Source organism: Crinia signifera, chromosome 4, assembly GCF_055691185.1.
Source record: "Crinia signifera chromosome 4, ASM5569118v1, whole genome shotgun sequence".
In the NCBI taxonomy this organism is placed as follows: Eukaryota; Metazoa; Chordata; class Amphibia; order Anura; family Myobatrachidae; genus Crinia; species Crinia signifera.
The window spans coordinates 105,026,614-105,049,080 of record NC_139220.1 but is presented as its reverse complement, the minus strand read 5'-3'; the positions used below and the strand labels follow the sequence as shown (position 1 = coordinate 105,049,080).

At 43.3% G+C, this 22,467-nt stretch overlaps 1 protein-coding gene across 4 annotated transcripts in view; it reads left to right on the top strand.

Annotated features, from left to right (window-relative positions):
* Window positions 1–1,462: 1,462 nt before the first annotated feature.
* Window positions 1,463–22,467, top strand: part of UNC5A (unc-5 netrin receptor A) — a 307,237-nt gene continuing 286,232 nt past the window's right edge. For 2 of the 4 annotated variants that reach the window (XM_083182136.1, XM_083182133.1), the window contains exon 1: window positions 1,463–2,038. In XM_083182136.1, coding sequence (XP_083038262.1) covers window positions 1,939–2,038 — 100 coding nt within the window. In that variant the 5' untranslated portion in view covers window positions 1,463–1,938. The remainder of the gene's footprint in view (window positions 2,039–22,467) is intronic. The other 2 variants (XM_083182135.1, XM_083182134.1) reach the window with 1 other exon arrangement.

The window sequence follows — 22,467 nt, the reverse complement described above, 5'->3', positions numbered from 1 at the left end:
GGGCCCATGAGTGTGAAACTCTCTGTAGTCGTTCGCTCCAAAGCATATTCGCACATAGGGCAAGCGGCCAAAAAATTGGGCCCGTATGAATGGTCTGAATCGGCCCCATGGAGCACTGAGTAGCTGTCCAGTGTGCATATCTGTATATGTTAAATTTAGGTAAGATGGATATCAGTGGCCAATAATATCTCTGATTCAGAGATGGAAGCTAATGCAGCCGCAGGCATGGTTTTCCCAGCAACCCAGCTGCTGATATCAGCCAGTGAAGCTGACCCCCCCCCCCCCCCCAGCCACCGCAACTCATTCACAATTGCATATGTATGTGTAGCCTATACACAAAAATGGGAGACGTTAACTGCTCGAGTAGTTCTGTGGCTATGCAGACTGGCTGCAGCAGTAGCAATGCAGACGTTGTGTGTTTGTACGCATGGGCTCGCAGCTGACAGCCCATGCGTACAAACCCTGAATATAGCCATCACACACCTGTGTTGTGAGAACAGTCCCCGTGAACACACCTTAATGGTCACTTCCTGTCAATCACTTTGTCGTTGCATCCTTATTGTGTGTGGATATGCAAGGACATCTTTATCTGCATGCACAGTCTGTCGATAATCACTGGACATCCATGGCTGAATCAGGCTCGCTTTCCTATACTGAATGTTGGGACAGTTGCACGGTAATGCTCCCCTTGAACAGTCCTGCATGTAATTATCATCAGCAGTTCTGAATGCGTCACCCTGGACCTACTATATATTGGTCTGGGCAGCATTTGTTCAGTGCATAAACTCAGCAGCGCAGAAGAAAAAGGCCTCTAAATGGCCTTTTGTTTGTTAGCTGTGCCAGGTGCTACAGCATCGAAAGGAACTTTTAAAAATGATTAGGGGGAACTTGTCATATAGATGAAGAATGGTGAGCTGGCTCCTTTGCTAGACTACCTGCAGGGTGCACCTGTACATAAATCCTAGTCTATATAGGGTATTAGCAGCAGGGGGTATGGAGACACTGGGAAATCTCCTATCCACACCTCTATTCCTATTATTAATCTGAGGCTTCTTCTAGTACCGTGCAACTCTCAGAATTATCTGCAAAACATGGTGAAGTTGTATCAGGCTTATATATTTTGGTACCCATCAATAATGTGCAGTGCAGCCTAATTCAATATGGTCTTGCAGCATCCAGCAACACTTCTAGCTGTTGCATGCTTCAAATCCCTAAAGTACAAATCCCCTGAGAGCAATTCATTATATACACACATAGTACAATAGTATCCGTTCACTGCATTTCCATTAATGATGTCCCTTTTGTAACATTTGCATAAACACTGTACATTTCTTGCTGTGAAGGAATTCTTTGCTGCCCTTCCTTGCATAAATCTCAATCTCCTCCTGCATTAAATGCACAGCACTCCCTCCCTCATCACTGACAGACAGCAGCTGGGGTTAGGATGCCTGCGGCTGCAGCAATCCTGTTTCCTCCCATCAGCATCACAGAAGCTGCCACTTTAACCAGCTGTTGCGTTTCCCCCAATCCACCCAACCAGCTGCGATCCAGCCCGTGTTTTTCAGCCTGTGTCTGCATGTCCCTTTCTCTCTCGCTCACTGGCTCATTCTCCTCTCGCTGCTCTGCATTGCTGTGGATCGCACATAGCCAACACTGGAGAGTCCAGAGCAGAAGGAAGAAAGAAACGGTGCATCTTATTTTCTGGCGACTGGATCTTTGCTATGTGCTGACGAACCTGGAGACTGGTCCAGGATTCACACCTGGAAAGTCAGGTGCAGGAGAGGGTCTGGCTGAGCCACAGTGATACGGTGCACATATGGATCATTCAGCAAGGCAGAGGTACAGCCGTGCACTGCGCAATGGAGGGAGACCCTAAAATCAGTCAGACTTGAGATCTCACTCTCTCTCATTCACTGACAACTCAACTTCTGTCCTGCAATGGGCTCATGGCTGGGGGACTCCAATCTGGACACCAGGATGGGGGCAGCATGTTTCTTACTGGTCAGTGGTTTCCTGAGTGTGCAGCTTCCTCCTTCTGGTGAGTGTGACCCCTGCAACTTATCTAGCACTTAAACAGGGAAGTTGGTACCCTGGTAGACACTCTTGCTCTAGCTGTGCTATACTGGCAGCCTGGTGATCGTGCCCCTTTCCAGGCTGCCAGCTCCCCCCTCCTCTCCCTCTCTCGCACTGCACCGTCTCATGAAGCGCTCTCTCCTCTGATGCTTTAGCCTCTCACCTCTGTTCTCTCCTGGGAAATACTATAGTAACAGCAGGTGTCATGCAGTCTGCCATAGACAAAGAACATGCATCAGGAGACTGGGAAGTATATGTAGACTGGGGTTTTTTTTTTTTTTTTGTAATTCTGCCAATTGAATGTTTAACAGCCTGTAGCCAACACAAAAGTTGAAGGTTGGAGCAAGCGCTTAGATAGTGGTCTGTATGATGCTGCTGCTGGGAAATGTAAAGCATTGCGATAAAGGATGCTCTCTATTCGTGTGTATTTAATATGAGTAAACGTTCCCGATGATAAGGGCGAGCAGTCCACATGCAATACTTGCACAATGGTATGGGGAGCTACATGAATAGGCAAAGACCTCCGTATAATACTTTTATTTATTGATTTATGTATTGACTGATGTGTGTGTGTGTGTGTGTGTGTGTGTGTGTGTGTGTGTGTGTGTGTGTGTGTGTGTGTGTGTGTGTGTAAACATAATCATTGCTATCCTGAGTGCCCTGGATACAGTAGGCAACATCCAGATCCCCTGATGAGTGGCTTCCACATGATTATATGTGTGGGAAGGGACAAGCTTTTCTAGATGGGGTCAGGAAGCCAAGGATTCACTTTGGTTTATTACTTACTGGCTCCTGCCCTTGCAGAAAACATTGCTAATAACTCACTGCAAACAGGGCCTGGAAGTCCTGATTTAGTGCAACTCTCACCAATGTTTTACAGTGTAGGTGGCTGCAGACAATGATTCTCTGCGGTCCAGAGGCCAGCAGGAGATCTTAATGAAATGATATTGTGCTGGGCTACAAAATCATGATCTGCACTGGAGACATTGTTTCCTATATGTGGGTACCACTGACACCCACTCTTGTGCCTTGCTCCATCAGTGTGTGAGGTTGGATGGTTGCTTGGTCCCTATAGGAGAGTGGTACACTAACTGCAGCTCTGGTGTGTGCATATTGGAAGCTACTGTATACAGTATATACTGTATGTATGAGCAGACATGCTGTGTAAGTAGACGTGTCAGTTTATAGATCCACACTGATTTCTTTGTTATGTCATTTTATCTAGTTTTATTCATTGTGCCTATCTTACTTTAGTGTAGCTGTGCGTATTGTGTGACACTTCTGCTTGCCATTGATTAGTTTGGCTATAGGGCTGACATAGATATATGTGTGTGTGTCTATGAGGGAGTAAGGGGCTTTGGGTACAGCTTTATGAATGATGATGGTTAGTGGAATATGCTTATGTTGTGTTATACAGTAGCTTCTAGCCAGCAGGTATTTGAAAAAAAAATGCAGTTTCATCATAACAAGAGAGTTAATGAAGGGATGTTATGGTGACTTCAGGGTTCTGCATGGGGAGAGTGTGCACAGATTGTACAGCTATGTACGTGTATTGTGGAGTAGTAGGTGTATAGCACATCATCAATGACACATGTGACCACAGTGTCTGAGAACGTGATGTATCTTGTACTGTATGTTTGTGCCCAGTGAGGCAGTGATGTGCAGTATGTACCTATCACATAAATATGCTGATCTACATATGTAAATATGCATGTTTTATTATGCAGTAAGGATGTAAGTATATCTCATATACAGTGCATTAATCACTGCATCACCTGCACAGTGCATGTATATGCATACAGACATGTCTTTTTTCACATCTACCTATAGTTTGTCATTGTATTTATTGTAAGTTGTAGTATACAGTTACACAATACACACATGTTTACTTTGCATGTGTCTGTGAGTGTAAATGTATTCTAATAATGTAGGTTAACCCTAACTGAGCACTTAATATGCTGATCAGTCTCTCCCCTTTCTGTAGTGTGTGTACTGTAAATAGTAAATTGTGGCCCCTGTTCTTTATGCAGAAAAGGGTGATGCCCAGCATTTTGCACAACTGTACCAAACCAGAAGTGGCAGATGTTGTGTTGGCATCACAATGTAAGCTCTCCAGTAAGTCTACTGGGCAGTGCTCCAACCACTTACAGTCTCCTGTGAGGCTCTGTGTAAAGGTGCTGGATTATTCCATGTTTCCAGAGGTGGATGAGCAGCTAGACAGCACGCAATAAATGACCAATACAAAACATGAAGAGCTTCTCATTTCAGTTTATGCGGCACATAAGATGTATGCAAACCCTTATATTTGCCACACACTCATGTATATTTTGTCAATCGCTGTAGTTGTTTCCTACCAAATTGGGCAATTATCATAGAGCTTGATTATTCTAAATGGCCAAAATCCATTCTGATTAGATTTGAGCTATTAGGTATTTCCACTGCAAGAGCTGTAACACCGATGTCCCAGCAAGACCTATGCAGACATTTCTTACATGAGTCATACATTTGCCACTCATTTTCATAACCCATTCTACTCTTTTCACAGAGAAACATTAATTGTCTAAAAATAATCATACTAAAAAAATTGTCAACAGACAGATAATTAAAAGCTTCTTCACATATGGTGATACTAATAAAAGACAGTGTAAACTCTCATAAGTTTGTGAGTTTCTTTCTCAAACAGCGTATTGTACAGCACTAACAGGTGTGAACATTTTACCTATCTTTTAAGATTGGAAAAGTATTTTTTTATTATTTCTGTTTTCATTAGTAAGTTTAATACTGGTTTGCTAAAATGTCTGGGTTGATATCTAGATAACAGTCACTATAAAACCAATTTGTACACACAGCAGTGTGTCATAGCCTTTGCTAGCAGTTGGTTTGGATGCATTACTGCCCACTTTTTAAGAACAGTTATAGCATAAATTGCTCCCCACAAATCGATTCAAAATGCTATGCACTAATTGTGCAAAAGAAGCCATGAACACAATCATGATAGTGTGTATGTACTGTACTCTATTGTGCTTGTAAATCAACTTAAGTATTTTGTGTTGCACTATTATAGTATCTAGCATCATGCACTCAACTTTTTAGGAACAGTTGCAAACAGCTCAGGTGTGTAAATTAGTGTGATCTTTATTAACTCAGATTAACTATACCACCGGCTGTGTAATGTTAGATCATAGCAGAGCTAGAAAATAGACCAAGGGAGAGGTAGATTAACAACAATGGCAATTGGAAAAAAAACAATTTGTACCTTATATAGCCACGCTATGTAAATTTTTTTTTTTTTTTAATTTAACAGCTTGGATATGCACCCTGCAGACTGTGGAGCTGTGGACAGAGCTAATAGCCACGCCCCATAGGCATGATGTCATGGGTTTAGGGGTGGTGTACACTGCCACTTTGTTACATTACTGCTCTCATTGTACACCCAGCACTGTCCACCAATTAAACAGCTGGGCAGCCACTGGCTGACCTTGAAGTGGCAATGCCAGTCAGCTGCTGAGTGTAAGGCAAGTAAAAATGAAGTGAAATAGACACTGTTACCATAATACTCAACTGCTTTCTATCTTTAATCTGTACTATACAAATAAAAAGTGCAATAATTCTAAAGGTGGCCATACATACGCAGATGTATCTTCAGATCTGGCTGGTTGGAACAAAAACATGGTTATGGATGAGAGCAAATGACAGTTGACCATTTGCTTGGAAATGCTGGAAAACTGACAAACTGTCACTCATCCATAACCATGTTTTTGTTCCAACCAGCCAGATCTGAATATAAATCTTACTAGTGTATGGGCACCTTTAGTCTGGCCATACACTTATGCGATTTAGCCTCTTTTCATCCAATTCCGACAGATCGGGCTGATAAATCGGATGAAAAGTCTGAATCGCAGGTGTTTGACATCTGATTGGATCTAATGTGTGGTCTGTGCGCATCAGATCAGATCCAGAGATTGAACCTGCTGCCCCAAGGATTAACCGGAATCAGACCTATCAGCGGCACACCGTGGGTGCATTTCAGCACCTGTGATGTATCGGATACGATTCCCTTGAGCCCCCCCGGCATGTTAAAAATGGTACATAAAGTGCCAGTTCAGATGTGAGGACTCCCAGGGAGCTGCTGGGGAAGTGCAAGGGAAATCGGGTCTGACTTGTGGCTCAGACAAGTCGGACAAGGGTATGGGGGCTGCAATACAGTAGGAATTGTTTTCTCCATTGGAATAGCAAACATATTGTATAACAAAGTATATAAATTGGCTTTCTATAAAATATCTGACAGTGCCTAGTATAAACAAGTACAGATGTCTTCTGTAAGTCTAGGGATTAGTATCTGCTATATCTAATCAGTGTACTATTCTTAGACCTTTAGGCCAGTCGTTCCCAAACTTTTTTGAATCACGGCACCCTTGAGCATCAAAATATTTTCAAGGCTCCCCTAGGCCAAATGCTTCTTATCGAGAAATTCAGAAAATAAATATTAAATTAAGTGCATTGTGTTTATATGTCACAGTTATCTGGTGAGGGACAGGATTTGCTTCTGTTTGTCCACATATATTATGATTGGCAGCCACCAGCACTGGTTTTGCCTGGTGCATTGACCATAAATAAGATGAATTGATCTTGGTCCACCAACCCAAGGCACCCCTGCAAGTGTCCTGAGGCACCCCAGGGAACCACTGCTTTAGGCAATAGCAATTCCCCTCAGTCATGTCTTCAATATAGGCGGCCGCAGGGACCCGGCAGGGTGCCTGCATCGGCAAGTGCATACACACTTGATGATGTCGGCGGGCAAAAAGAAACAGATGACAGAGGGGTTTGTAAATGACCCGCGAGAGCATGCATCGACCGTTGGGACATCGCTCATTTTACCGCACCGTGCGTATGCACCTTTAGCTATTCTATTATGAGAGTTCTATCATCCATGAATGCAATTGTTTGGATGGCTCTCGAAATGATAAGAGATTATGCAATTTAAATTCAAGCAATCTAAAAGAGATATTACATAAACAATACTGGCAGATCCCATCAACCAACAAATTGACATTTTCCAGTACTCTCGACTCGAATAGTCTCTATAAATAGCAAGGGGCTAAAATGTGAGCTCACGGACTTCATGAAATAGAACGTGTCCTCATATCACAGTGTAACACCTATTATTCACCATTTCATTTATTCCCATGGTGATGCCCTGATGTGGAATACTTCTTCATTTTATTAGTAAGCTCTCCAAATCCATCATACCTTGTGTAGTGCTACTCATCTTTGTGCTAGGCTGTGAGGCTGAAGAGATCAGTTACAGCACTCTACATTTAGGCATTTACATCTCTATTATTATTATTATTATTATTATAGAATTAGTGCACTGTTAGCCAGATGCATCTTTTTGTATTTATATTGCGTGCATTCCATTTACCGTTTGTCATAAATCAGACTTTCAGACTTGTTTTATGCATTAAGCGATTCATCAGTAATCTGTCCCACAGGTCAGATTCTCTAGTTATATTTGTGTCATGGAGCTGATGCATGGACTTCACCATTTTGGATCTTGTCAGCTAATCTCATCTCCTCCAGTCAGTGTTTCTAGCCTCTGCTGTCTTTGGCAGCCTATCTGTGACCTCTATGTAAACCTTTCCTGTTCACCAACTCACAACCAGAGCGGTAAGTCATATCGTTGAAATCCTGGCTCCTGTTTAATAGAAAGCCTGCAGATCTTAGTTTCAGTGTAGTGCCTCAGTATTGCTGGGTTTCCTTCCTGCAAGCTCTCCAAGTCATAGATTTGTCCTGTCTTTCCAGTGCATCTAATCTGCTAATTCTCAGTATTACAAGTTACAGATATTACATGTTACTTCTGCCCCTCAAGCCAGTATTACTTTCAGCAGCACTTCACTAATTGCAAATCTCTCCAGGTTGCTTCAGTTCTCAGCCTACTGGAATCTGCTCCTGAAACCTACAGCCTTGTTTATAAGCCTGCATCCAGGGCCAGCGCCACCACTAGGCAAATCTAGGCATTTGCCTAGGGCGCTGGCCACTGGTGGGCGGTATTTCGCCCCCCCCCCTTGCCGCCCGGGTACCTGTCCTGCGACGTATAAGTGCATAAAAGCTGGCGGCGGCAGTGGGGGGTCCCTGCAGTCAATAAGAAATAACGAGCGCTATCCGCCGGGCTATGCGGAAGCGCTTCTGTTTTGGAAACACTGGCCGCACGCTGATTGGCTGAGATTCCTCCAATCAGCGTGCGCCGTGCGGCCAGTGTTTCCAAAACAGAAGCGCTTCCGCATAGCCCGGCGGATAGCGCTAGTTATTTCTTATTGACTGCAGGGACCCCCGCTGCCGCCGCCAGCTTTACAGCGCCGCAGGACAGGTACCCGGGCAGCAGACACCGGGGCGCCCCCACCCTGACTTGCCTGGGGCGCTCTGGTGCCTTGCACCGGCCCTGCCTGCATCTTGGTTTTGCTGTGACTCTCTCCTGATTGTGCTTCTACCTGAGAACTTCACGTAAATTACTCCAGTGTATCCTGCCATTTGATTTCTGATCTGGGTCTGATTCAGACTTGATTGCTGAAGAGCGATTTTGCAGAGCCCCGTGATCAAATAGCCGTCACCTAGACAGAGTGCGACCTGCCCCGTGCAAATGCGAAAGGCTTGTGAAATTAGGCCGATTAAATGTTTTTGTTTCCAGTCTGTGTATAACCCTGACCCTTCCACAACTCTGCAATAGAAATATGCTGAATGGTGCCAGAGTGGACCTTGAAAACGCCCTCCTTGAAAATGACCGGGCATGCCTGTGTTTTTTCTGACCCTCCATGAAAACGGGCAGTTACACCCATAAATTGTGCATTCCTGTCACTCAAACTGATTCCAGGTTGCGGTTTTAAAAAAATCACAAATTTTTCTTGCTGTTTTTGCATGTGCAGTTGTTCGATAATCTGCCATCTGTATTCGCACAACAACTCTGAATAACCCCAATTATCATCTCAGTTCTGTGCTGCTAGTCCATAGTTCTTCTGAGATCTCCAGCATTCTCCTGCAGAAAGCATATACTATAGTATATGCATTTCCTTAGCTTCCTACCACAATACAAGCACTAAATACACAGACTCTTCAAGTGTCCTGAGGCTACTACATTACTAGCCCAAGACCAGCATTAACCTGCTCAGTAGCACTACTATATCCAACAATACCCAGTTAATAGCATAGCTGGTCCCAGCCAGGCATCAATCACTAATAGTATCCACCCGGTATCAAGTCACAGAACTGCTGGACCCATCCCAGTATCCAGGGCCACTGCTACCAGTCCAGTGTCCAGTCATAGAACTGCTGGACTCAGTCCAGTTCCCTTTGGTTCTGTAATGGTGAACAGCTCTCATCCTCTGGCTCTAGCTTAGATTTTAGTTCCGCTAGTCTTGGCCAAGTGTCCAGCTCTCATCCACTGGTTCCAGTCCAGTGACCAATCCCACCAGATCTGGCCTAGTGTTCAGTTCCACTGGCTCTAGCCAGGTGTTCCGTTCAAGTGCCACAAGTTCTAGCAGAGCCAAATTAGTGCCTTGCCCCGGGTGATGAAAATCCTGGATTCAGCCATGAATTTGGTAGCATACATGACTGTGTAACGTATGTTATCATCTGAAGTTGGCTTTAGCCAGTCTAGCCTAGAGGCTAAAGATCTCAAAAAGCACAGGAAGAGGGATCCATTCCCAGAATTCACCACTCGTGCATGCGTGGTCAGCAGGAAGCACATGTGCATTAGTGTGGCAGCCCCAGGAAAGTGAATGTAAAGTGATTGCTAAGTGATCACTTTTCTGTGTTCAAGACATTGCAAATGGTATTGTTGGGAAAATACTGTATGCCTTTTTGCAGATGACACATAAGTATGCAATAGAATAGACACACCAGGAGGGGTGAAAAAAATGATTGAGGAACCAAATAGACTTGACGAATAGGAAATAATGTGGTAACTACAGGTCAATGCCAAAAAATGCTAAATTATGCACTTGGGTCTCAAAAACCCAAATGCTAAATATAGTATTAACGGAGCTATAATGGAAACTACTGAGGAGGAAACGGATCTAGAAGTTACTATTTCAGGTGATTTAAAGGCACGTAAGAAATGTAGCAAAGCAATGAGAAAGGCAAGTCAGATGCTAGGTTACATAGGGAGAGGAATCAGTACAGAAAGAAAGAAGTAATAATTCCATTGTGTAGGTCATTGGTACGACCTCATCTAGAGTACTGTGTTCAGTTCTGGAGGCCATATCTTCAGAAGGATATAAATACATTAGAGACTGTATAAATGGTGCATGGTCTACATCACAAAACTTACTAGGGAAGAACAAAGTATCTTAGTATGTATTGTATGAAGCAGAAAAGAGAATGAGGGACATGATAGAAATGTTCAAATATATCAAGGGTTTTCACAAGGTCCAGAAGGGAAACATTCTTCAAAGGAAAAATGTGTTAGGACAGGACAACAGCTGAAGCTGAAATGAGAAGGTGATAGAGAGACTGTGGCTGATGCTAGGGAGTGGGTGTCAGAAATGCAGTGGGTGACAGGAAAAGGCAGTGGGTAAAAGCGAGTGGGTGATGGAGAGAGGCAGTGGATGACACCATGTAGATGGTGACAGAGAGGCAGTGGGTGAAACGGCGAGGGGGACAGAGGGAGACAGCGGGTGACACTATGGGAGGATGACAGAGAGGAAATGGGTGACAGGTAGATGGTGATGGAGAGAGACAGCAGGTGGAAGTGGATGACAAAGAGAGGGTGGTTGAGAGAGGCAGTAGGTTGATGCCAGGCAGAGGGTGACAGAGAGGCAGTGTGTAACAGGGAGAGGCAGTTGGTGATGCCAGGGTAATAGACAGTGGGTGATAAATGCATTACAATTTACTTACCTGGTACCAGAACTGCAGCTCCTGGAAGGTGGCCCCTCATTAAGTTTTAACACTGGGGATGGTCATGAGATCCCCAGTGCCAGTGGAAAGCAAGACAACCTCAGCTAGAGAGGAACTGGAAGCCATAGCTATCGGTAGAGGAAGGAGTTAGGAGCAGAGGGGATTATGTCTGTCACTGCACTAACTAACAGAGGCACCTCTGTCTCAGCAGCTGCTCTCATTATACTGCGTTACCGATGGCCGGTGGAGAAAGATCAGGTGACGGCATATCATGGCTGATTGTCCAGCTGTTAGAGCTGCGGCAGGTCCGAGTGCCCACCAGCTCTCGATACAATTTGATAGTGGCAGCAGCACTAGTGCTGCTCTTTAAAAAAAAAAAAACTACACAGTAACGACAGCAGGGGGCCATGGGCATATGTGCCTCCCATGGAACAGCCTGTGGGTGAGGTGAACAAAAAGCTAAAAGGGTCAGACTAGATGAGCCAATTCATTTTTTTATTAGACAAATTATCTGCATGTGTTTCTATACATGTGTTCAGTAATACATGCCTGAATTAGATAAATTCTAATCTGGCTAAAAACTCAATAATAAATGGGCCCAGACGTATGCTAATGCAATAGAAAAAAAAAAGGTAACAGCAACTACAATTAATTCCAATATTAGATAATAAAAAGGCATCCATCCTAAATCAATGAAAAGAATAATAAAAAAAAAAAACAACCTGAACTGGCATTTATTAATTTTCAGAATGTGATAAAGTAATCATTCTTTGGATGCTACACTATTGCTAGTGGTGGAATGCAGGGTTCGCCTGGGGCCCATGTTTTTTTTTTTTTTTTTACCAGGGCCATTATGTTTTTTTTCTTTGTATGAGCCAATGTGTTTGTTCCTTTTCCTGATAGGGGTCATTGTGTTTCACTTTTCCTATCAAGGCCAGTTTGTTTGTGGGTTTTTTTTTCAAGTGGGATTTTTGGGTGAGATTTAATAGGATGAGAGAAAGTGAGAGATTTGGTAAGAAACCTCTAGTTTTTTTAAAGCGGCAATTATTTACACTGCAAAACTGGTTTGATTTTGCAGAGTAAATGATTGCCGCTTTAAAAAAACTGGTGATTTCTTACCAAATCTCTCACTTTCTGAATCTCTCATCCCATTAAATCTCACCCTATGTGTTCATTTTTTTTATATTTTGTGTTTCTGGTATTTCCTGTGGAGTCCAATGTGTTCATGTGATTTTTTTCCTGTGGGGGTCAATGTGTTTGTGCTTTTTTTCTGTAATATTATAATGGAGAATATGAGATTTGTAGACCCATATTTGAATGAGGGTGTAAACCTGGAGCTGGCCCTGCTGTAGCCGAACATGTATTGAACACACAATGTAAAAGTAAATATGACAGTGTATGAAATTGCATGGGACTACAAATCTCATATTCTCCATCTTAAACATTTTATACCAGGGGATATGCTTACCCTGGTTAACAACCTACAGTATGCTCTAACTCCAATAGTGTATATAGACAACTTAGGGCACAAAGATTCCTCTTTCTTTAAGCCACCCCCCTCCCATCCGTTTTGTTTTGGACACCAAATGTGTGTTGTTTTTTTTTTTTTTTTTTTTTTTTTGCTGAACTGAGGCGGCACAAAGACACAATGGCATCAACTGAATTTTGTGCTATGCTTTGTAAGAACTCATTCAGAAAAGCACTTTGGGAACATTTTCTTATATTGCATTTTGTTTGGACTGATAAAACTATTACTACTGTATGTCACTTTATTGATAAAGCTTTAAAAAAATTGCAGTGATGTACTGTATAATGGCCAGTCATTGCATACATACTTACATACATACACACATATACATACTTACATTGATTACAATATAATAAAGACTGTTAATTGGAACAAATGAAGCAAGATCTTACATTGTAATAGGAAACAGGGGATTTAAATGAGATACAAGCACTTGTCTTTGATAATGGACCAGCCGCGTTTGAACACATAAGGAGATTTGAGGATATCACTCAGACAGTAGTATGCTGATAGAAGTCTGCTGTTCAGATGTTTGGCAGAGTAAAATGCGGACCAACCAAAATTCCCTGATAATTGCACATGTGCTATTTTTACATTACCACCTGTGTTAGCAGCAGACAAGCAGACACGTGCAGGCAGACTGACAGTATTTTCTCGGTGGTTTTTTCTTGTCTCATTACAAGTAAACTGCTGTATAAGAAAATGCTCCCAAAACGAACCATCTCTATAACCCGAAAAGCTAAAACAATTGCAGAATTATTTCTGTTTACGAAATATAAAATTGAAATCCTACATTTGTGACTTTAATGTAGTTGTGCCTCCTATTCCGCCAAAGGATTATGGGCAATGTAATCATTTTCAGAGTACTGTACAGTGCCTTGTAAACACATATACGCATCACACTGTGAAATTTGTCGCTGCAAATTGCTCCTTAATACAAGTTTCATAAATGACTACGCTGGGATCTCTTCTCCTTCTAATTGCTCCTGTGTCCTAGGGGCCCAGGAAACTGATCAAAGGTCTGCATATCTCTGTGTAGTGTCTACTTTCTTTCCAGCTTATAAGGATCTCTGTAAACAAACTGCTTCAAATGCTCGAGGAACCTAACCAGCCATATAGTTCATTTAATGTCACCGTTCTCCCTCCTCGACAACCCACAGACAATAAAGACCTTTATAATCTGCTGTTTGTATTTCAGAAAGACAGGATGCTGCTCAGTCTCCTTTCCAGAGTATCTCTACATTCAGCCTCAACTCATCTTTGTCTATTGACTTTTGATTTTGTTATTTCAATCTATAATTTTCTGGGATGCTATTAGGTTGTTTTTTTTATTTAACTATTTTGAAAAAATAACCTTGTAGTTCCACCTTTTATTATCTTTATATATTGAAGTACTTGAACCCCATCATTTTGTTTATTAGTAACTTGATAACAGAAGTCTTATGTTATTGCCTTAGGGGGTAATCAATCTTGAATTCCGACTGTCGGAATGTTCCCGACAGTCAGAATCCAGGTCCGCTTTCTCTCTGCTCGACAGGCTTAATTCAATGTTCCATCTGTCGAGTGGCGAAAAGTGGGCGTGTTGGCAAAAATGGCTGTGGATTGTCGACAATCCACTGCGGTTTTCGACAAAACAGATTTGATTTGTTTTAAAGTCGATTCCGATTTGTTGAAATGCTGTCAGAAATGGCAGCATTGAATAGGCGGCGAGCGATATTTCCCCTGACGGAAATTGTGCCGGACATTGAATCCCCCTCCTACACCTAAAGCTGAATTAAACAATCCACATAGGGCTTGTTCCTGATATAGGCTCCAACTCCCTAGATCAGTGTTTCTCAACCACTGTGCCGTGGCACACTAGTGTGCCTTGAGCTGTTCTCAAGTGTGCCCCCAGATCTAGAGATGCCCAAACTAGTTTACAGCCACCACCAGTTCAAGTGTTATTTACTGGTCTCTTCTTTTCATGTAAAGGGCCAAGGTATTTTATTTGTGTTACCTGTGGGTACCAGTGTGATTGTTTTTTTTATATGGGGAGCAATAGGTTTGGTTTTTCGTGTGGGGGCCAATGTGTTTTGCCCTGTGGGGATCTCATGGTGTGCCTTGGCAATTTTAAAATCTTATTTAGTGTGCCGCAAGGTAAAAAGGTTGAAAATCACTGCCCTACATGCTCATGGGATGCACCCAGCCACTGGCTAGCAGCTTGTATAATAAAGACTTCATTTAATTACTCCCTCTGAAGACCAATGCTATATCGAGCTTCGGTGCTACTATTAAGATGATTGAATCTACTGTACTTTCTATGGCCGGCGAAAGTTCTATTCGTTATAAGAATGGGCACTGAAATAAATTATTTAATCAATTTTTCTTTGTGTTAACACCCGACACTTACTATCTTCTCATCCACCAATAATCACCCTCAAATATAGCAATCTGCATCTAAAGGACAATTTGTACCATTTTAATGTACCTCTACAATATAATTTAAGTGATTCTAAATTTAAATAGCCTCGATTGAACATAATAGAGTCTAAGCAAGCCCATTCTAGGTCCTACCTCTTCCGGTCCTTCAGACTTTTTTAACAATGGCATGCATCTATTTATTATGGTTTTCAAAAGACTTTTCAGATATTGCAGTCAGTGGCTGTTTCAGAGTGCAGTATATATAATCAGGATCACAGATGCAGCTAGCAGCATTCATAATATGAAATCCATCTGCAAGCGAATGCTTATACAAAAGGCTAAGCGCCTGACGGACTCTTCCACAAATTGGCCATGTGCGCAATGTATGTGTCTTCTTCTCTGACAAAGAGATGAGCGGTTATAGAGGTCGCTTATTTCATGTGACAAATATGTCACATGTTCTATATGTGTATGCTGTAGAGACATGTGAAGCCTACAAGTGTCTCATCTCTACATAACATCTCCAGAAGGCTGACAAGAAATGTGTGAAGATTTTTCCAAGCTATATTTCTGCATTACAAGTTGGGTTGTTGAAATATTATTTTTGTTCACATAGAACCGTGTTCTGTCATTTTATTACCAGCTATAGGAGAACGCTGCCAAGGAATGGGAAGCCATTTATGTTAACTCCCAAGTGACATTGCACAGGGTACTCTATCCATCTGATAAAATGAGTTATGTACATGTAATTGGAATGTGCTTGATTTAACATATACACTAGGTGACCATTCATGGGTATTAAATGCACTTATGCAACTGCTACCATGTAATAGGCGTAATTGAGATATGTGATGTTTGGTGATAACAAAACCTGTGATGAATTATAATAACACTGCATCATTTGTCCTTATTTATTTAACAGTTTCTTATATAGCGCACACATATTCCGAAGCGCTGTACAGAGAATATTTGACTGTTCATATCAGTCCCTGCCCCAGTGGAGCTTACAATCTATATTCCCTACCACATGTACACGCACACACAGACAATCTAGGGTTAATTTTGCTGGGAGCCTATTGGCCTACCAGTATATTTTTGGAATGTGGGAGGAAACCGGAGCACCCAAAGGAAACCCACGCAAGTAAGGGGAGAATATACAAACTCTGCACAGTTATGACCATGGTGGGAATAGAACCCATGACCTCAGTGCCGTGAGGCAGCAATGTTAACCATTACACCATCCGTACTTGCATGTTGACTTTCCTAATCCCTTACAGTGTTGGTGTTTTAGAAAGATCCCTTTTCCTATGCAGTCTCCACTAAAAATTCTGCTAATGCCATCAGAACGTGGTGTTAGTTTGGGGTGTGCATCAAAGGGTCGACAGTGGCTACGTCAAAAGGCAATAGGTTGACACCATAAGGTCGAAATTCATGAGGTCGACATTGGCAAACGTTTAACACAAGCAAAAGGTCAGCACATGAAAAAGTCAACGTGCGTTTTTGTGTCAATATCGACACCTGAGCACCTGTATCACGAACCCTGGCATGGCCGGCGCTGATGCTGCTGTGCTCAGAACACTTTACTGTCTCAATCGGAGTCCACATGGATGTTAAAAAAAAAAATCAATGTCATGAAGTAATGTCAACATTTTTATGTGTCGACCTTTGCCATGTCAACCTTTTTGCTTGTATTATACACTGGTTTATGTTGGCCTAGTGCATGTTGACTTTTGTCAGTATTAACCTTGGGCATGTCAACCTATTGGTGTTGACTTTATGACTGTTGACCTATCATCCTGATACCATTAGTTTGCAACATCACGCTCCTTTTCAGCGCTTGACACAAATGACAAAATGGGTAAGAATAGGTGTGTTCTGGCGACCGTCTGCTGGTACATACTGTAAGTAACGCAGGAGAACATTGCAAGACCTCTTGCATTAATGGTTTTATACATCTGACCAAAGCTAACATGCAGGATATTGAGTTTCCATATGTTGTTTGGGAAATATTCAAATGCCCAAGTGTCCAACAATCAATGTAACAATGTAGCTCTATCAAACACAGTTGTACTTTAATAGCCTATTTATCAATATAGCCTAAGAAGACAGATTTTTTTAACGCCACTGCGGCTGGTACTCTTTACTAAATAACAGAAAGCCTTTCTTTGTTGAGAAGATCCATTTTTCGCTGGAGATAGGGCTTTTTTGACCCTTTAGAAGAAGGGCTAATGCAAATACCTTTAAAATGATTACTGACTTATCACAACTGTAAATGCTGTCCTTAGAGGCCTGGGAGTACAGGTGAGGTGTAACCACACATCTCAGGATGCCATGACCATGGGATCCTAATTCAGACAGCACAAATCGGCTCTCAAAATGGGCAAAACCATGTGCACTGTAGGTGGGGCTGATGTAACATGTGCATATAGAATTAGATTTGGGTGAGGCATTTTGCTACCTGTGCAGGGTAAATAATGACTGCTTTATTCTTACACTGCAACTTCGATTTGAGTTTCGACACACCTCATCCAAATCTAACTCTCTCTGCACATGTTACATTTGCCTCATCTGCATTGCAGCATGGTTTTGCCCATTTTGAGAACAGATTTGCCCTGCAATCAAGTCTGAATTAGGCCCATGGCCCCCTCAGTACATACATTAGTCACTGAGTCCAAGATGGCAGTAAGGCTTCCTTGTAATCATGCCCACCATCTGTAGGGTAACAGCCCATTGGCTTCTAAAGCTGCCGATACCCTCCGCAGCGCTGCCCCAGCGGAGAGGCATTAGAGTATAGGAAAATGCGGTAAAAACCCTGATAACAGGATTGTTACCACATTTTCCTTTTAGAGCATCCCGCCCTGTATGTAGAATTCTCTTGATTGAAACCCGTACTGACTATTTCTGGCATGTAAGTTTGGCTGAATTTCTTTCCATGCCTGTGCTGTGGGTATGTAACTCAGACAAATCATTAGCTTAATGTCTGCCAGTGATTCTCATTCTTTATACAACTGTGCCCAGGAAGATGGGCTAGTCACAAACATCAAGGGAACAGCTTATGTCTATGCTGAAGAGGGAGGGGAGTCTCAATGTGCCTGAGACATCCCCAATCTGGCAGGCAGGAGTCTCTTAGAGTGGGCTATTAACACGGCTGTCATCATTACAGTACATTGTTAATTTATACTTAAACATGAAACCAGCCATTAGCACAACAAGGTTCCCACTAGCTGTTTGATAGGCAATGTCGGATGTTATTGTGTGTTTAACAAGGGAATTTGAGTGATGGGCTGAGTGAGGGAGCTGTCATCTTGGCATAGCAAATACTCAGACCGAGGGGTGACAGCAGCACCCGCAGGGCATTATTTAAGGACAGTTACTATCGGGTGACATGGGCAGACGGGAAATGAGGCAGCCTGTAAAAGCTGGAAATATGCACAAGCTGAAGGTGAAATGACAGCTATCAAGGACAGTTAACACAATGGCAAAAGAAATAATACAGAACTCAGAAAACAATAAAACAAAGCAACGGGCTGCACAGTGAGAAATTGGCCACTAGCATATAATAATGAACATCCAGAGAGGCAGAGGGGTAGGCAAATAGATCATGGGGAAGAGATAAGGACAGAAGCAGATGGCAATGTGGAGTGTAGTAATGAGACAGCTAATAAAAACTAGGGAGAGAAAAATAACAATAAAATCAGCTACATATCATGGAGATAGAGAAATAATGAAAGACAGCAATCAGACAATGTAAAAATGGGCTAACAACGCAAGAGAGAATGATAAGGGAGACAGGTGACAGTCACCGGCAGCGATAAAGACTAGACAGCACCATATGTGCGTGAGAGGTAAAGGACAGTTCTTAATGCAAGACACCTAAACTGAGACTTGTCATATTGAGAAAGGTAAAATTGGAATCAATCCACAGCCTGGTTTTATAAACCAGACTGTGGATCTAAACCGCATTCTCTGTATGTCAATTAAAGGAATGGGACAAGATAGAAGCCAACAGTTAATGATCTCATTACGTGTGCTGGTTCCTGCTGAAACCAGTTTTGCATTATAATTTCTATGCACCATGGCAGTGATGTCTAGGGCACAGACAGCGCCCGATAGAAATGACAGGGAAGCTATACATAATGCGTACCTACCTGTGCTATGCAGAGCAGGACATACCTTATGCTTCACAGTGCCAGGCAAAGCTGCCCAATCAGCATGGTGTAGCCCTCAAATGGACAATGTCCTGCCAAAATCAGTAGTCAGGTAGGCAAAAGGGTCTGTGGCTGAATCAGGAATACTCTTGGCTATGTGTGTTGCTTGGACCTTCCAGTGATGGGCAATATGATATACTCCGAGGGCTGCAAGCGCTCCATCCCTTAGAAGGTGGGTATACTGTAGGACATTGGGTCAATCAACTTAAGGATGACATGCATTGGGTCGACCACTGAAGGTCAACATGGCTTAGGTCGACACCTGAAATAGGTCAACATGCCTAAGGTTGACATGAATGGAAGATCGACACAAGCATTAGGTTGATAATTAAAAGGTCGACATGGGGTTTTGCTCTTTTTTTGTCCCAAATGCCGACGCCCGCAGTGTACCGCTGCGCTCGCCATGCTTCCGGCACTATTCTATTCTCCCTCCGCACCCTAGTGGATGGTAGGGCATGAAAACCGCCTGTCAGCACGTCGGCTCAAAAAATAAGTGAAAAACCCCATGTTGACCTTTTGACTATCGACCTAGCCATTGTGTGTCCACATTCAATCCATGTCAACCTTAGGCATGTCAACATATTTCAGGTGTCGACCTAAGTGATGTCGACTATCAGTGGTCCACCCAATGCGTTTGATCTTTATTTGCGCTATTTTGGCCCTTCCCCCCCACTAAATAAAACCCTGTTTTCTGTCATTGAAAAAAATTGGGCACGGTGACAATTATTTGTGCTAATCACATACTCAAGCCGCACAAACTGCTCACTTTACTTGGGACATCGCTGTCACAAGAGCTTGTACAGTACAGCATGTTTCATTCACTGCAGCAATGCTGAATGGGTTCTGCACACATCTGCTACTGGTGCATGTACATTGATGGTTTGTGGGCCAGAAAGGAAGTTAGCTGATGACCCAGTGCTTGGAAAGTATTGGACATGCAGAAGGACTTGGCCACACCCCAGTAATGAAATACATGCCCTACAGTATTTCAAATAGTTATTGCATCAGTTCCTCAACTTAAATTGTGTTCCTATGTGCAACGTATTGTGTGCCTTCTGCATTATTATATATTTACGGTACAATTAACAAAAAGGACTCTACACATATGCAGAGCTGTTTGCATCTCAGGATGTATACCTGTGCACCCACAGCTTATGCATATGAGTTACTACCATGTCATCATCAGCAAGGTTCACATGTTACTGTTTTTGCCCATGTACTTGATATTCCCCATCTTGTTGAACTGAATTGCAGTGCTCTTGGAGGGGTGAAACGTGTCGGATTGTATCATAACGATCTCACAGCAATAATACTGTATCATTGTTTTTGTTTTCTTAACTCTGGTTTCCTGATAAAAAAAATCACATTTATCCATTGCGAGTGTTTTATTCCAGTAAATATATATATATATATATATATATATATATATATATATATATATATATATATAACAATAATTTTGTAGAAGCAGGCACTCACCATAGGCAATTTTTCAGGGTCGAAGCAAAAACTTTTATTCAGTCATAGCTGGAGTCGACGTTTCGATCCTCAACAGGGACCTTTGTCAAGACAACAAGTATCCAAAGGACTGGAGGCACAAGGCACTGACTTGTGCCTCCAGTCCTTTGGATACTTGTTGTCTTGACAAAGGTCCCTGTTGAGGATCGAAACGTCGACTCCAGCTATGACTGAATAAAAGTTTTTGCTTCGACCCTGAAAAATTGCCTATGGTGAGTGCCTGCTTCTACAAAATTATTGTTATATTTGGGACTTAATTGCCTCTAAAAGTGGAGCACCGCCGAGTTGAACCAGGAGTTTATTGAGTGCGGTATCTCACACCTACTATATATATATATATATATATATATATATATATATATATATATATATATATATATACTAGGTGATTCATCGCGCCCTACGGGCGCTCTTCACACCGTCGTAAGGGGCTGCGCCCCCTTAATTTGTGAACGTTTGTATATGAGAAATATGGTTAGAATTGTATGAAAGATGCCCTGTATTGCAACTTAGGTGTCCGCGAATCGCGGGAGGGGGGGTCGCGGAGGGTGCCGCAAATTGCAGGAGGGGGGGTCGCGGGGGGTGCCGCGAATTGCAGGAGGGGGGGTTGTGGGGGGGTGGATGCTGCGAATCGCGGGAGGGGAGGGATTGCAGAGAATCGCGGGGAGGGGGTCGCGGGGTGGGTTGCCGCAAATCACAGGAGGGGGGTTACGGGGGCGGGGGTTGCGGCGAATCATGGTAGGGGGGGTCGCGGGGGGTGTGCCGTGAATCACGGGAGGGGGGGTCACGGGGTGGGGTGCCGAGAATCGCGGGGGGTGTGTGTGTGCCGTGAATCGCGGGAGTGGGGGTTGCGGGGGGGGGTGGGGGGGTGTGACGCGAATCGCCACAAGAAAAAATCAACATAGAAAGGTCAACACATGTAAATGTTGACATAAGTGTGGCACTTCATTGGTGTCCATGTCGACACATGAGAATGAATATGAAAACATTCAAAAAATGAAAAAAAAAACTTCAAAAACTCATGTCAACCTTTTTCATTGTCGACCATAGCCATGTCAGTGTTTTCCATGTGCAATTTAATTCTGGAGCTGCCGCGAATCGCGGGGGGGGGTGCCGCGAATTGCGGGAGGGGGGGTCGCGGGGGTGGGTGCCGCGAATCGCGGGAGGGGGGGTTACGGGGCGGGGGTTGCGGCGAATCATGGGAGGGGGGGTCGTGGGGGTGTGCCGTGAATCACGGGAGGGGGGTCACGGGGTGGGGTGCCGAGAATCGCGGGGGAGGTGTGTGTGTGTGTGCCGTGAATCGCGGGAGTGGGGGTTGTGGGGGGGGGTGGGTGTGACGCAAATCGCCACAAGAAAAAATCAACACAGAAAGGTCAACACATGTAAATGTTGACATAAGTGTGGCACTTCATTGGTGTCCATGTCGACACATGAGAATGAATATGAAAATATTCAAAAAATGAAAAAAAAAACTTCAAAAACTCATGTCAACCTTTTTCATTGTCGACCATAGCCATGTCAGTGTTTTCCATGTGCAATTTAATTCTGGAGCTGCCGCGAATCACGGGGGGTGCCGCGAATCGCGGGAGGGCGGGGTTCACAGGGGTTCCGGTGGGGGGTTGCCGCGAATTGCGGGAGGTGGGGGGTCACGGGGGGTGCCGCGAATCGCGGGGGGGTTGCGGGGGGGGGTGTGACGCGAATCGCCACAAGAAAAAATTGTACTTCTTTACTTTCACGGCGCCAGCATTGCGCCGCACATACTTCCTGGTTACGCTCGCCACTAACTAAGTAAAATAAACTAAGTTAACGCCATGCCATCATGGATAGTTCATACCTCCACTATCCATGTTG